Source organism: Elaeis guineensis, chromosome 15 (assembly GCF_000442705.2).
Source record: "Elaeis guineensis isolate ETL-2024a chromosome 15, EG11, whole genome shotgun sequence".
Taxonomy (NCBI): domain Eukaryota; kingdom Viridiplantae; phylum Streptophyta; class Magnoliopsida; order Arecales; family Arecaceae; genus Elaeis; species Elaeis guineensis.
The window spans coordinates 45,583,283-45,597,593 of NC_026007.2; the positions used below are offsets into that span (position 1 = coordinate 45,583,283).

The 14,311-nt window shown below is 41.9% G+C and overlaps 1 protein-coding gene across 1 annotated transcript; it reads right to left on the reverse strand.

Annotated features, from left to right (window-relative positions):
* Positions 1 to 505: 505 nt before the first annotated feature.
* On the reverse strand, positions 506 to 1,798 carry LOC105033933 (probable serine acetyltransferase 4). Its single transcript, XM_010908918.4, has one exon. It carries the CDS (start codon positions 1,697 to 1,699, stop codon positions 782 to 784), a length of 918 nt encoding a protein of 305 aa, XP_010907220.1. The 5' UTR covers positions 1,700 to 1,798; the 3' UTR covers positions 506 to 781.
* Between the last annotated feature and the right edge of the window lie 12,513 nt (positions 1,799 to 14,311).

Genomic DNA, 14,311 nt, shown 5'->3' on the forward strand with positions numbered 1-14,311 from the left:
AGAACAACCTGACAAGCCCATAAATACTGTACAAGTTGTAAACTATTCTAATTATCCAAGAGACTCAAGTAGTCTAAGATAAATCCTACTTAGTCTGAAGTATGGCCAAAAGGATTTTTTTTTTTTTTTTTAAGTATGAAGTGTGGTCAAAAAAGTTTTTTTTTTTTTTTAAGCTTTTATGGTGTGTGTGAGCCACACACCCAAATCCGAATATATTAGAGTCTATTTGCATAATCCTATTATACTTATAAATTTGAAATTAGGATTTCTACTATTTCTGAATACGAGGCTTAGTCTAATCCATATTAATTAGGTCTCTCTCATTTCTGTAAGGAGCTTAAAAAAAAAAAATCTTTATTTTATTCTCTCTATGAATTTCATGAATATAATTCTGATTTTTTATTTTTTTATTCCGATTTTATTTTATTTTATTTTTTTCTTTCATATGATCTTGTAACCTGCTGGGTTATGTATGATTATCCAAATATTCCGTAGTCAGACCATATCCTTAAAAGAGTGCTTTCATCGTTCATTAGCGTCCAACAGAAAGTTCTAAACCATTAAAATATAAAAAGGAGGAGACACAATCTAAAATTTCAAGATAGCATCAGAAATTGCTACATAACTTTATCCTCTTGATCTTAACTAGTGGGAAAAGCCCCTTTCAAAATAAAAGAGCTCGAAAACGAATTGAGCTCCTCCATCCATCCCGCGTCACATTGAGTAGCCCGTGTAAAAACCTTCCCAGAGATGTCACCCAAAAATTTAAAAAAACCTGCTGTCAGATGACGTAATCCGACCCCGAGGTGTGGTCCATAGTCGAACCGGCCCTCCTCTCGAGCCGGACCGGTGTCTCTTTTTCACCGACCAGCCTCGCCGGGTTTCCCACCGCCGTCGTCCTCGGCGGCACCGCCCGCAGCACCACCGACCCGGCCCCAATCTTCGCTCCCTCCCCGACCTCCACGTTCCCCAGTATCTGCGTCCCTGCACCCACCAAGACGCCGTCCCCGATCTTCGGGTGCCGGTCGCCGCTCTCCTTGCCGGTGCCGCCCAGCGTCACGCCGTGGAGGATCGACACGTCGTCGCCGACCACCGCCGTCTCGCCGATCACCACCCCCGTCGCGTGGTCCAGCAGCACCCCGGCCCCTATCCTCGCCCCCGGGTGGATGTCGACGGCGAACACCTCCGACGTCCGGCTCTGCAGCAGCAGCGCTGCCGCCGTCCGCCCCTCTGCCCAAAGCTGGTGCGCCACCCGGTGGGCCTGCAACGCCAGGAAGCCTTTGTAATAAAGAAAGCAGTGGACCATCTTCGCGCACGCCGGATCCCGGTCCCTCGCAGCTCGAAGATCGGTTCTCACCGCCCACCCGATCTCCGGAACCTTGGCGAAGATGCTGGTGAACAATTCTTGGAGACTGCTGGTCGGTATGAGATTTGGAAGACTTAGTTTGCTCGCAAGATTGGCTGAGAGAGCCGATTCGAGGGAATTGTGGGAGAGGATGAGATCAAAGTAGTAATTGCGGAGGACGGGTTCTTCCTCGGCGTCTGATCGTGCTTCTTCTTTGATAGTGGCCCAAACATCGTCACCCCCGGCGACTTCGCTGGAGTCGTCGGAACGATGGATTGAATCAGGTTGGGGGATATCGATTACATACTTGCTGAAAGGAGCTTTAGCTCGGCAATTCTCGACGCAAGTGGCCATGACACCAGATGTTGGGCAGTTGCAAAAGGTGTGGAAGGGATGAGAAGGAAGGAGTGGACTTAAGAAGACGAGGAAGTTTTGGGTTGGGATTAGAAGTGTGAGGGAAGGGTGGATATATATACATAACGGATGGAGGTTAGAGGGACCGCGGGAGGAAACGGAAGGAAAAGATGGTTCTGGAAAAATCAGACAAGAGGTGGCGTCGGAGAGCGCGTTTCTATTTTTTTATTTTTTTTATTTTAATTTTTCATAAATTATAAAAACTTTATTAAAATTAGAGATAATCTATTCATCAAAATTCAACCGTTACTCTCTTGAAATTTAATTTTATAACACTATAATCCATTGTGTAATAGAACGTTCGTCCAATCATTAACCTTAAATACAATTCAAAAATCATGTGAGAAAAAAATTTAAAAATTATCAAAATAATATTTATACAAAAAATATTCAAAAAAATTTAAAAAAAAATTATCTTCCTCTTCTTGTTTTACAAATTATTAGATGTAATGCAATAAACAGAAACTTTAGTGGTTTTTATTATTTTTTTATTTTAAAAATTTATTCCGGTCAAGGATGGACAGAGGACATGGCAAGGAACTGATGTAACGCCTTGCGTTTCAGCGCACTTCGTTCGTAAATAAAATGAAAACTTTCAACGCGTATGCTTGGTCAGAGAACGAAGAGCTGAATGCGAAGCACTGGATCAAGATTGGACGGCAGGGATGAAGGCTATGTGGGTCACCTGAGGACGGCGTTTCGGCCGGCGTTAGAGGCGTGCCAGCAGCCCACATGGGCGAACATACTTTTACGTTGTGACGCATTTAACCTTATCATTTTTACAAATGACAAGCAAGAGATGGAAAAAAACATGGGATTTGTCCTTTGTTCTGTGTCTATTTTCGAAATCTGAAAGGTAAGTTACAAGGAAATAATAAAGTTATGGATGTGGGGCAGCTAGGGGTCGTTATCACATTATACGGGAGTTGGGATCCTCTGGATCGTCCGCGGTCACAATCGTCGCACATGATGGGACCCACCATATGGGAAATCTTGTGTGGCCAGGGAAGAGCAGCTCAGGAATTTTGGCTTGTAGAGGATCATGAGGGGAAATGAATGGTGACGTTTGGCGTGACGCCGTCGTTTTAATAATCATTCGAATATGTTGAACGGATGATTTGATGCTTGTAACCTTTTCAAAGGAGGTTGACTCGGTTCTTTTGTATGCTTTAAGAAAGAGGGGACCATATTCCTAGATTCAGCCATAAGCCAAATTGGCCTGTTCACGGTCTTCAAGTGGATCTGTTTACGGACCCGATGGCCTGTCTGGCCTACTCGAGCTCCAAACTTTTGGGCACACTCAGGTCAAAATTTAAGGCTTGCGGAAGTGCATTGGATCTGAAAAATAGGTCCATCGAGGAGGGTTGGGCTTGAAGATTAAGGCTCAGCCTGACCTAGCTCAATTTTTTTTTTATAATTTTGCTAGTTCTATTTATTTATGTTTGATATGTTTGTCGGGTTAATTGACAATTACTGTCTATATGTGAACCTACTAGAATAATAAACATAATGTACATTATTGATAATATTAAATTACTCTATTATTTATTAAAAATATTTTAAAAAATTATTTAGCACTTTTTAGTATTTATTAGAAAATTATAAATAGTAATGAAGCTCGAGGACCAGTCTGAGGTCTGAAGCCCAAGTAAGAGCCGGGCTGAGACCTAAAAGGTAGGCCCAAATGCCGGGCTGGGCTAGGCTTGAACCTAGGAATTGGTCTATGGCCGAAATGTTGGATTAGAATCTAATCATGTCTTTAAGCTAATCAAAAAATGTAAACAAGAATGATTGAATGAATGGTCATCATATTAAGGTTTGGAAAACTAAGTACGACAATCTCCAGTGGTGTCTTTCATCCAAAAAAATCTCCAGTGGTGTCCAAATAATAACGATTTCCTTACATTTATCATCGCTAGCACCTCTGGCTACAGTATCTATTGGCTTCATTTCAAATGTAACTATTTCCTTACATTTATCATCTCTAGCACCTCTAGCTACGGTATCTATCGGTTCATCCAGCGCATCTTTTCAGTTATTCAAGATCACCATGAACTTTAAGTACTAGAACATTCGATAGAACATTCAAGTTTCTCCTTGGACACACTTTGTTTGATCCCTCGTAGATTAAACAGTCTGGCTTCTCCTTGGATATACTTCCATTTGATCTGTGACACATTAAATCCCAAGGGAAGATTAACATTCATTTCCCCATACTTTGGGAGGATGAACGGACTACCGTGCCTAAATCTTGTATATGTAACCACAAGTCTCACTACAACTATAAGTCACAGCGCAACCAAAATAGGCATACTCAACAAAGAAAGTAGTTTTGACACATGAAGGTTCTAAACGAAAAGCCTGAAGTTGACAACCATGTTGTCTGTAAATAACCAATGATTGAAAGAATAGTCCAGGCTGCACGAAAGATCTCGTGTAATCAACGCACGCATTCTTAACTACACAACCGTTCTCTCTCACAGACACACACACACACACTCAAAAACAAACAAATAACTATGCAACAATAACAAGTGCCAACTTGAGACTTGAGAATGCATGCAAAGATTCATCGAGCAGATTGGAAGCCCATTTACGGAAATTGAGAACTAGATACATCTAAAACTAGCTACCCAAGTAAATAGTGTGCCTCAGACCTGTCACCTTTAGTAACAACTGAGAATAGAGTGCACTGTAATTTTCACACTTCCTTTGGACTTTACATGCAATTCAAGTAGAAGAAAAGAACTGTCCTTTTGTTTGGTAAGAGATTTGGAAGAAGAAAAGAACTGCTGGTCGGTAAGAGATTTGGAAGACTTAGTTTGCTTGCAAGATTGGCTGAGAGAGCCGACTCGAGGGAATTGTGGGAGAGGATGAGATCAAAGTAATAATTGCGGAGGACGGGTTCTTCCTCGGCGTCTGATCGAGCTTCTTCTTTGATGTTGGCCCAAACATCGTCGCCGCCGGCGACTTCGCTGGAGTCGTCGGATGGGACGGCGCAGTCGGAACGATGGATTGAATCAGGGTGGGAGGTATCGATTCCATACTTGCAGAAAGGAGCTTTAGCTCGGCAATTCTCGACGCAGGTGGCCATGACGCTAGATGTTGGGCAGTTGCAAAAGGTGTGGAAGGGACGAGAAGGAAGGTGTGGACTTAAGAAGACGAGGAAGTTTTGGGTTGGGATTACAAGTGTGAGGGAAGGGTGGATGGAGGTTAGAGGGAGAGCGGGAGGAAATAGAAGGAAAAGATGGTTCTGGAAAAATAAGACGAGATGGCGTCGGAGAAAGCATTTTTATTTTTTTTATTTATTTAATTTTTTAATAAATTATAAAAATTTTATTGAGATTAAAGATAATCTATACTTACATCAAAAATCTATTGTTGCTCCCTTAAGATTTATTTTTATAACACTATAATCCATAGTGTAATAGAACGTTGGTCCAAACATTAACTTTGTTGGGATAATTTAATCTGCTTTCTCGATTCATAGTCGGCCAACTGGCTATCTCTCGATTGCGGAGATGGATTATCAAAGCTATATTGTATGATAAATTTTGGCTTAATTACAACATATTGTCCGACTTTTAATCGGTCTAATAGGCACAGACCTTCAACTATCAATCAGTAAATCGATTGATAGTCGGCAATTCTCAACCAACTTCCCTGACAAACATAATTTAACTATAGCGACTCGACTAACTTTACAACTAATGGCCAATCAATATATCAGAAGCACCGACCGATGCTCATTCAGATTTTATAATTACCGATATAAAGTCGGCATACCAAAAACTGCCAACGCAGAAAGCGCATAATGATCATGTACCACAATCATCAAAGGATCTTAACTGCCCATTCTATGATCACATAATACCGAAATAAGCAGAATCCACGTGTCTAACTGTTACAAATGGTTACTAACGAATTATCTATAAAAGGAAGGTAAACGAACAGCTTTGGTAAGACACTTCTGGGATGAGACTCTGCCTCTTTAAAAATTTTATCTGCTGTTCACCATCCTCCACTGACTTAAGCATTGGAAGGTCCTTGCCGAACACAACTCCGGTCAGTATGGAATTCTTTTGCAGGTGCTTTTCTACGACAACGGATGCAACAGGAGATTGACTGCAATATATTGGCACGTCAGATAGGAGAGAATTAAACAAAATAAAATTATAGCAAAAATAAGAGCTCAAAATAACTCTACAAGCTCTGCAAGGCAATCTTTCCATCGAGAAGATCTCTCTCCTCTATCTCCAATAGCAGAATCCAATTCTTCACATCCTGTAGTCACTACGGACGTCCAAATCGCTGCTTTAATGCGGCAAATGAAAGTGCTGACGGAGGCAGTGCATAGTCTCCAATAGCAACAAACACAGCAGCAGTAGCAACTGCTGGCGGAGGAGTCGGTGGCACATATAGTGCCATCCAGGCACAGTCGCTATGCTCCATGACGATCTCTCTCTCCATCTCTGGAATGATGACCGTCTCGATATTCTCACTATGTCGAGCCACCACCTTCCTGGCATTCTCACCGTGCCGCCCGCCATTGGCAGCGATCTCCTTTTCTTTCTATGGACATAGCATCAAGAAGGGGAAGAGGCCGTGTTCACCTTCCACTTCTCGATCCTCAAGTTCTTTAGGAGACTCTACCTCTTGATTTTTTCAGTAACGGCGGCTCGATGACTACGAGTGTAAATTTAAGAAGATCGATCACCAACTTATCCGACTTAGTGGATGGTTGAGGGTTGACTTTCATATTGCTCAACCTCTCTCTCAGCGTATCTTAAATGAGCCGATTCTGTTTCGATTCAAGATTACGTAGATGGAGCCATATGAAGGCTCCACCGACCCGATTGACCATTTGGAGAGTTCAAGGCTCTCATGACGATCCACGGGGCAGCTAACATCCTCCTATGCATTGCTTCTCGACTACTATTCGAAAGGCTGCTCAAGCCTGGTATTTTAGACTCCAATCGAGGAGCATAAATTTCTTTGAGCAGCTTGAACATTCATTCGTGGTCCACTTCAGTACTAGTCAAAAGGTGCCATGAATATCAGACAGTCTCTTCTCCATCAAGCAAGGTGAAGCAGAACACTAAGAGACTTATGGCTCATTTTAATGCTGCCACACTTGAGGTCAGGGATCTTAGTGAAGATATGGCCATCTCGATTATAAAATGAGGTCTGAAGGGATCCAGACTTACTTACTCCTTGGATAAAACTCTCCCTTGGATTTATGTTGAACTTCTAGAGTGCACATACAAGTATATTCACATAGATGAAGGCGCTTCTGACCGACGTCAAACAGAAGAAAAATGTCAGAAAAAGAAAGAGAAGAAAAATGGAGCTTCGATCGAACTAAATCGGCCAACGATTAACAAAGGAGCTTCATCCCGCCAATAGAGTCCAAAGCTGAATAATTACGACAGTAGATATGACTCCTATACTCCTCTTTTTGCTCTCCATGTGTAAGTCCTAATGGAGATTGAGGAAGAGGAGTATCTTCGTCATCCCCCACCAATGAAAGCACCACCAAGGAGCCATGATAAAAAAAAATCACTATCGGTTTCATCGTGATCATGGTCACAATACCGAACAATATATTCAACTCAGGGATGAAATAGAAACCCTGATTCGATGAAGCTACCTCAAAAAATTCTGACGAAACTACACGACTCGACCTCTTACCGACCGATAACCTCAGCCGCAACCTAAGGAAGCTATCAACAATCAACCAATGATGGAGGTTATCAACATGATTTCTGGACGATCGAAAGACTTAGGGCAACTTTCAAAGAAGAGTCTGTAAAGAAGCGATGACTTGATAATAATGTAATCTCTTTTTCGGAAGATGATGTTTGAAAAATACAAACTCCCATGATGATGCTGTCATCGCCTCAATGATAATAGCAAATTATGATATAAAAAGATCTTGATGATAATGGAAGCTCGAATAATATTTTATTTTACTCGACTTTCTCTCAAATATGACTACCGACTGATCGACTCAGAAAAGTCTTGACGTCATTAGCCAGTTTCATTGGAGATGCAGTCACCATGGAAGAAAAAATTATTCTTCCACTAACTGCGAAAACAGATCCATGATAAAGTACCGTTCTCTTGACGTTTACAGTTGTCTGAGTTTCTATGGCCTACAATGCTATACTTGGACGACCAAACTCAATACCTTAAGAGTGGTAATGTCAACATATCATTTACTGATCCGATTCTCGATAAGAAGTGAAGTTGGAGAAATGCGTAGAGATCAACAATTGGCCTGATACTGCTTTATGATTTTTGTGAAGAATAGTGAATCTGAAGACCTTCTGTCGGTTGATAAACTGGACTAAAAAGAAAATAAAGAAAGGGATGAACCAGCTGAACAACAGATTTCGATCCTGCTAAGAGAAGATGACCCTGTAAAGACGGTCCAAATTGGATCACAATTATCTGATCTAGAGCAAAAATAACTGGTAAACTTACTAAAAGTAAATGCCGATATTTTTGTTTGATCAGCAACCGACATGCCAGAGATTCTTTCGAAAGTAATAACTCATTGGTTAAATATTGACCCAAAATTAGACCGGTGAGGTAGAAGCAAAGACCTTTTGCCCCTGAAAGATAAAAGGTCATCGATGAAGAACTTGATAAGCTCCTCGCAGCTAGCTTCATAAGAAAAGTTAACTATCCAGATTGGCTTGCTAATATAGTAATGATGAGAAAAATCAATAGAAAATAATAAATCTGCATCGACTATACCAATCTAAATAAAGCTTGTCCAAAGGACAGCTTCTCTTTCATAAAGATCGATCAACTAGTCGATGCAACTTTGAAACATCGACTTTTAAGTTTTATGGATGCCTTCGTGGGCTACAACCAAATTTGAATGGCATCCAAAGATGAGGAGCATACTGCCTTTACAACCGATAAAGGCATCTACTGTTATAAAGTGATGCCATTCGGTTTAAAGAATGTCAGAGCGACTTACCAATGGTTAGTCAATAAACTATTCAAGATACAAATCGAACATAATATGAAAGTCTATGTTGATGATATGCTGGTAAAAAATTTTGAAACTTCTAATCATATTTGAAACTTAGAAGAAGCCTTCGACATACTTCGACGATACCAGATGAAACTGAATCCAACCAAGTATGCATTCAGAGTGATTGCTGAAAAATTTTTTTGGATTCCTTATGTTGCAATGAGGAATCAAAAATAATTTCAAAAAAATAAAGATCATTATTGACATGAAGTATTCTAGCTCCAAGAAAGAGATACAGCAACTCAATGGAAGGATCGTCGCACTCAACCGATTTATCTCAAAGTCGGCAGAAAGGTGTCTCCCCTTTTTCAAGATTTTGCAATAAATGAAAGACTTTTCATGGTTAGATGAGTGCCGACAATCCTTCAAAGACTTAAAAAAATATCTAACATTTCCACCATTACTCACAAAATCAAAGATGGGAGAAACATTATACTTTATCGGGCGACCTCCGCAGAGGCGGTCAGTTCGATGCATGTCTAGGAGGATGAAAATCGGACTCAACGATCAATTTATTATACTAGTAAAGTACTCCATAATATCTAAACATGATACTCAAGAGTGAAAAAGATGATCTACACTTTGATCATATTGGCACAACGACTTCGACCGTACTTCCAAGCACATTCGATAATCATCTTGATAGATCAATCCTTAAAGATAATTTTATACCGATCTGATACTTCTGGTCGGATGGAGAAGTGCGTAATTAAATATAATGAGTTTGATATTCGATATCACCCATGACTATCAATGAAGGTACAAGTTTTAGCCGATTTTATCGTCAAGTGCACGGTGTCCGATGATAATTCTGAGGATAAACTCGACGATAAATCGAAACAAATTGAAGCTTCTGATGCTGACTTAGCATCGATATGGGTGTTACATATTGATGGAGCATCCAATGCTTAAGATAGTGGAGCCGACCTCATCCCCATCAATTCTAAAGAGATTGTGATTGAGTACGCCCTTCAGTTCAATTTCAAAGTCTCAAATAACTAAGCTGAGTATGAAGCTCTTTTAGTCGGCTTGAAAATTACCAAAAAGCTCGACATAGATAATTTGAAGGTCTTCATCGATTCACAATGGATCATTAGACAGATCAAGGATGAGTTTGAAGTCTAAAATTCGATTATGATGAAGCACCTTCAAAAAGTGAAAGATCTTACATCAGTCTTAAAATATTTCGATATTTCTTATATCCCGAGAATAAAAAATACTCGAGCTGATACACTTTTTTGACTCGCAACTATTTCATCCAACTTACTCGACCGAATATTCATTGAATATCTTGAACTGTCGAGTATTGACAAGATCGATGAAGTGCTACAAATAAATGATAAACCAAGTTGGATGGATCCGATCATCCAATACTTGACTGATGAGACTTTACCTGAAAATCTTTTAGAGGCCAAATGACTAAGGTAGATGGCCTCACAATATATTTTGATAAATAGACAACTTTACAAAAGATCGTTCTCCCTTTTACTACTGAAGTGCTTATGTTATGCCACGTTTCCAAGTGTGTGGAGTACCTCCCACCAGGAGATCAATGAAGAAAACTCCCTGGAAGGAGATGAAACACATTGAAGAAGAACAGCCTTTCTGATTGTAGCAGCCTTGTAAATCCTGTCGGCAGGATTTTTTCTTCGATTTGAACCCCTTCTCCATTAGATCTGAAATCCATCTTTTGAGACCTGGAAGCACACTTGATGAAACCTTCAAAATTAAAAAAATTAGGATCTGAAACTCCTCTTGGGCGGCCAAGAGGGGGCGTGCAAAAGAGGCAGCACTGGTTCCTTTCTTTCCTTTTTGGGTTGGCGGCCAAGAAATCCTAGGTTTCTTGGTTCTAGGGCATGGAGAAGACCAGAGAGAGGGAGAAAGGAAGAAAGAGAGAGAGAGAGTTTTGAGAGAAAATAATTTGATTGATTGAACCCTTCATACAAACTCTAAATACAAAGATATTTATACAAGATCAATGTGACCCAACCACAAAACTCTTTTAGCTAACTTGATATGAGATTTGTGCTAACCCAAACTCATGCACACCCATGATTTGAATAAATCTCATCTACCTAGGACTCAAATCTATCCCACAATAAGTTAGCCCCTCAAGGTCCAAAATTTCTGGACCTCAAGACCCAAAAGGCTGACAGCCTTTCGTCCTAGGATCCAAATTAGTCCTAAAAACCCCCTGAGCACTCTAGGCTTTGGATCTTGGCCTTAGCCTTGATCTTCTGAGCCTTGAGAGTACCACATAAGGCCCAACAATCTCTATCTTGATGTCCCAAGGTCTTAGCCAACTCCGTCCTGTCCATCAAGCACATCAGTGTCACACATCTTCGAAAGCTGTCCCGTGGAAGAACCTTCATCAGTGCATCCACTGGATTTTTCTCGGTGTGGATCTTCACTAGCTCCACCTCACCTTCTTCCACAAGCTCTCTGATTCGGTGATATCTAATGTCAATGTGTTTTATCCTCGTATGGTAGACAGAGTTCTCTGCAAGTAACAGTACACTCTGACTGTCACAGTGCACCCTGACGACCTCCTATGCAAGGCCCATCTCCAATGCCAAACCCTTCAGCTATAGGGCCTCTTTTGCTACCTCCATAATGCCAATATACTCTACCTCAATGGTCGATAAGGTCGTGATGGGCTGCAAGCATGATCTTCACGAAACTGGACCTCCAAACAGGCTGAATACAAAATCTATCATAGATCGTCAAGTGTCCACATCTCCACCAAAATCAGCATCTACAAACCCTCCTATCAGCCCCCGAGCCTCCTTGAATGTGTTGGAGAGTCCTTCAGCACCTCCTTGCTATCCATAGCAAATGCCGACTCCAACAGTACCCACCAAGTACCTGAAGATCCCCTTCAGTGCTCACTAGTGCTCCCTGTCAGGCTGTGTCATAAACCTGCTGACCTAGCTCACTGCATGGGCAATATCTGACTTACAACATACCATGGCATACATAAAATTTTTCACACTAGAGGCATACAACACTCTCTCCATCTCTTGAGCCTCCACCTCAGTTTGTGGTGACATCATCTTCGAGAGTCTAAAGTGCCCAGCAAGTGGTAGCTCTGTCGATTTTGCTTCTTTCATCCTGAACCTCTCCAAGACCTTCTTGATGTAGCCTCCTTGAGATAAATGCAGCACCTTCTTGGCTCTATCTCTGAAAATTTTTATGCCTAAGATCTTCCTCGTAGGCCCCAAATTCTTTATTTCGAACTTTCGAGACAAGGCTGCTTTTAGTTCATGCACAACCTTCCTACTCTTGCATGCTATAAGCATGTCATCCACATACAAGAGTAGAAATATCCTAGACCCATCCTCTAAAGATTGAACGTAAACACAAGAGTCATACTCACACCTGAAAAGCCTAATGCTCCTCACATAAGAATCAAATCACTTGTACCATTACCTCGATGACTGCTTCAGCCCGTATAGTGATTTCTGCAGCAAACAGACCTTCCCTTCTGCTCTTGGCTCTTGGAACCCTGGTGGCTGCTCTATATAGATGCTCTCCTCTAGATGCCCATGGAGGAATGCTGTCTTGACATCTATCTGCTCCAGCTCCAAGTCCTGAGCTGCTACGATGCTCAGCAACATCCTGATGGAAGTATGTCTGACGACAGGAGAGAAAATCTCACTGAAGTCAATGCCTTCCTTCTGGGAGTATCCTTTGGCCACTAAACTTGCCTTGTACCTGATACCTCCCTGCTCTGAAGGCCCCTCCTTGCGTTGGTAAATCCATTTGCAACCAATGGATTTCTTCCCTTATGGCAACTGCACCAATCGTCACGTCTCATTCTTGTGGAGAGACTGCATCTTCTCGGACATTGCTTGGACCCACCTCTCTCTATCCTGGCACTCCATGGCCTCCTCGTAGGTGTAGGGGTCCCTATTCGCTGCCACCAGGGCATATGACAATGTCTCATCGAAGCCATATCATTTCGGTTGCCTAATGTTCCTTTTGGGCTTGTGCAGTGCAACCTCGATATCCATCCTAGGTCCAGCTTGCTTTTGCTGGACCTCTTGGCTTCTATCACCTGTCTGAGCTCTCTCCACCTGTGAAGATACATCTGAAGAGTGCTCCACCTGAATACCAAGTCTTCTCGATGTACCTACAAGAGGCAAAAGAGAATAGGATGTAAGTTGTCTAGCGCTGCCCTGCTGGACCTCCTGCTGCTCCTCCATACCATCTCGCCTTTGAAGAACTGAATTTTCATCGAAGGTGACATCTCTACTGATGAAAACCTTCTTCTCCAAGAGATCCCATAGCCGGTATCTCTTAATTCCTCATGGATACCCCAAGAACACCATCTTCCGTGACCTAGCGTCTAACTTGGTCCGCTCACCGGCACTGATGTGCACATATGCCATGCACCCAATCACCCTTAGATGGCTCAACCCAATCCTCCTTCTAGACTATTTTTTCTCTAAAATACTACCATCTAATCTTGTGTGAGGTGATCGATTCATCAAATAGCATGCTGCATCCACTATATCAACCTAAAACGCCTTAGGAAGCCCTGCCTGCAGCCTCATGCACCGTGCCTTTTTCAAAAGAGTTCTGCGATCCTCTCGACCATCCCATTTTACTGAGGAGTCTCTCTCATGGAGAAGTACCTTTTGATGTCGCACTCCTCACAAAAAATATAAAACTCCCTACTGGAGTACTCTCCACCATTGTCGGATCGTAGACACTTTAAGCTCCAACCTGTCTCCTTCTCCACCTCAATTTTTTGCATCTTGAATTTGGTGAAGACTTCTGATTTTTCCTTCATGAAGTAAACCCATACCTTCCTTGAGAAATCATCTATAAAGGTCAAGAAGTATCTTACCCCATTTCTGACTGAAATCGGGGTCGGTCCCCACACATCAGTGTGAACTAGTTCTAGTGGAGCTACACTGCGGGCTGAACTGCTGGCAAACTGTACTCTCCTCTACTTTCTCATCTGGCATGACTCACATACCTCTAAAATATCTCCATCCAGATCTAGAATCAGACCATGCTTGCTCAGCTCCTTCATCCCATGATCATCCATTTGGCCTAGGCGGTAGTGCCACAACTGATGAGCCCCCTACTGATCCTACGCTACAGCTGCTGCATCAGATTCTCCAATCATCATAGATCCTTCTAACCTGTAGAGATTATTCTCCATCCTTCTACCTCTTATAACCACCATGGCTCTATTTGAGATGTTCAAGACTCCACTTTTGGTACGATTGCTGAAGTTGAAGCCGCTCCGCTCCAAATAGCCCAGTGACACTAGATTTTTCTTCAATTCTGTGATGTGCTTCACATTTGTGAGAGTCTGCACCATCCCATCAAATATTCTCATCCGAATACTCCCTATACTAGCAACCTTACATGGGTGATCATCTCCGAGTGTCACGGTCCCCTCATCAATTTTGGTGTATGTCAAGAACCAAGATCGGTTTGGGGTGTAGTGATGCGAACAGGCTGAATTTAGGGTTCATACATCTATGTAT

Excerpts from the sequence above, each read along its gene's own strand:
- LOC105033933 (XM_010908918.4), bottom strand. The coding sequence starts at position 1,699 with ATGGCCACTTGCGTCGAGAATTGCCGAGCTAAAGCTCCTTTCAGCAAG.